This window comes from Impatiens glandulifera, chromosome 7, assembly GCF_907164915.1.
Source record: "Impatiens glandulifera chromosome 7, dImpGla2.1, whole genome shotgun sequence".
NCBI classification, from domain to species: domain Eukaryota; kingdom Viridiplantae; phylum Streptophyta; class Magnoliopsida; order Ericales; family Balsaminaceae; genus Impatiens; species Impatiens glandulifera.
In genome coordinates this window covers 36085914-36087513 of record NC_061868.1, presented here as the reverse complement: position 1 = coordinate 36087513, position 1600 = coordinate 36085914, and the positions used below count along the sequence as shown (strand labels likewise).

Sequence of the window (1600 nt, the reverse complement as noted above, 5' to 3'; positions counted from 1 at the left end):
TTTCACATTTAATATTTTTGTCATTGTATTTTAACATCACTCTCTTCGACATAAAGTTTTTTAAAAAATAAAATAATAATAATTAAGTTGGCAATCACACATTTAATTACCTAACTTCAATGTAAGATGTTTTTAATATAAAATTTGACATTTATTCTCACCATCAACTACAAAAATTAATAGAGTTAGTTTGAGTAATTTTCTAATGTCTACTTTGTTTAATCTTATTTATTTTAATATAGTTTTTTTTTCAACTGTTTCATCACAAAGTCTCTACTGCCTTCTCGATCATATTATGTAATAATGAAATATATATATATATTTCTTTGATTTGAAGTCATCTTCACTAGCTCTGTCTCCATTTCTCCTTATCTCCATAAAAACAGAGTATAATCCCATTTCGTTAAGAACCTAAATCACTTTTCCTTTCTCTCTCTCTCTTCTCTCTCTCCACCCATGCAGCTTATCTCATTATCAATCAATCCAATCTGATCAAGATCATAATCTAAACCCTAAAAATGGCTACAACAATCATCAAATTCAACCCCCACAAAACCATTTTCACTCTTCTCATCATCGGAATTCTATCAATTCCATCTGATTGTTCCACCATCATGAGAAATCTCATCGATGGCACATCCTCTCCTGATACCGGCGACGTCAAGTGTTCATCCTGTCCCCCCTGCGGCGCCGACAATCCCTGCTACCAATCGCCGCCTCCTCCTCCACCTCCGCCGAAAAAACCGCCGTCTCCGAAGAAACCGCCGCCGTCTTCCTCAAACTGCCCTCCACCTCCAGCTCTTCCATCGCCGGGATATATTTACGTACCTGGGCCACCGGGAAACCTTTATCCGATCGACGCGTATTATAATTCTTGGGCTGGCCGGAATTTACCCACTATGATGGGATTTGGATTGTTGGTTGTTCTTGGATTTCTTTGGTAAGATTTCTCTGATGAATTTGGAAGAATTGTTGGGTTTTTTTTCTTTTTCAGATTCTATAGAGAAAACAGAGAAGAATTCAAGATACTTCTATGAAGATCTAAGCACTAATTCAAACAATAAAATAATTCTCTCTCTCTCTCTCTCTTTACTACTAATACTTTGTTTAGGGTTTATTATTATTATTATGTATTTAATCCATCTTAATAAATCTTATTATCGATGTATTTTTCTTCTATTCTTGTAAGTGTAAATTCATTTCAATTATAATGAATAATACATGGGCAAATTGTTGTAATACATGATTATAACTCACATATACTTAATTTTGTATTAATAGAGTAATTACATGATAAGTTATTTGATGGATAATAATTGGGTGGTGGAATTTAATTTTGAGGGTTTTGATTGAGAATATTGAATAAAAGTTAGGTATAAAGAGTATACAACTTTTGACATATTATAGTAATGAAATGTGTTATTTAATTAATAAAATGAAAGCAACCTTTTGTCTACCACAAACTTCCACATGGTTGCCGTCCAAAATTGAAAAGCTTGAGTCTTTTTGACTCACCACTTGCATGTGCCCATCTTCTATATACTTCTAAATTCTAATTCAATTTTGTTTTTGGTGATAATGGCAAGCTAATAAATAATTA

The 1600-nt window shown here is 32.9% G+C and overlaps 1 protein-coding gene across 1 annotated transcript; it reads left to right on the top strand.

Annotated features, from left to right (window-relative positions):
* The first annotated feature begins 341 nt into the window (after positions 1 to 341).
* Positions 342 to 1224, top strand: LOC124946182 (leucine-rich repeat extensin-like protein 6). Its single transcript, XM_047486753.1, has one exon. The coding sequence runs from the start codon at positions 519 to 521 to the stop codon at positions 942 to 944; it is 426 nt and encodes a 141-aa protein (XP_047342709.1). The 5' UTR covers positions 342 to 518; the 3' UTR covers positions 945 to 1224.
* The last annotated feature ends 376 nt before the right edge of the window (positions 1225 to 1600 follow it).

Coding starts and splice junctions, on each gene's coding strand:
- LOC124946182 (XM_047486753.1), top strand. CDS start 519: ATGGCTACAACAATCATCAAATTCAACCCCCACAAAACCATTTTCACT.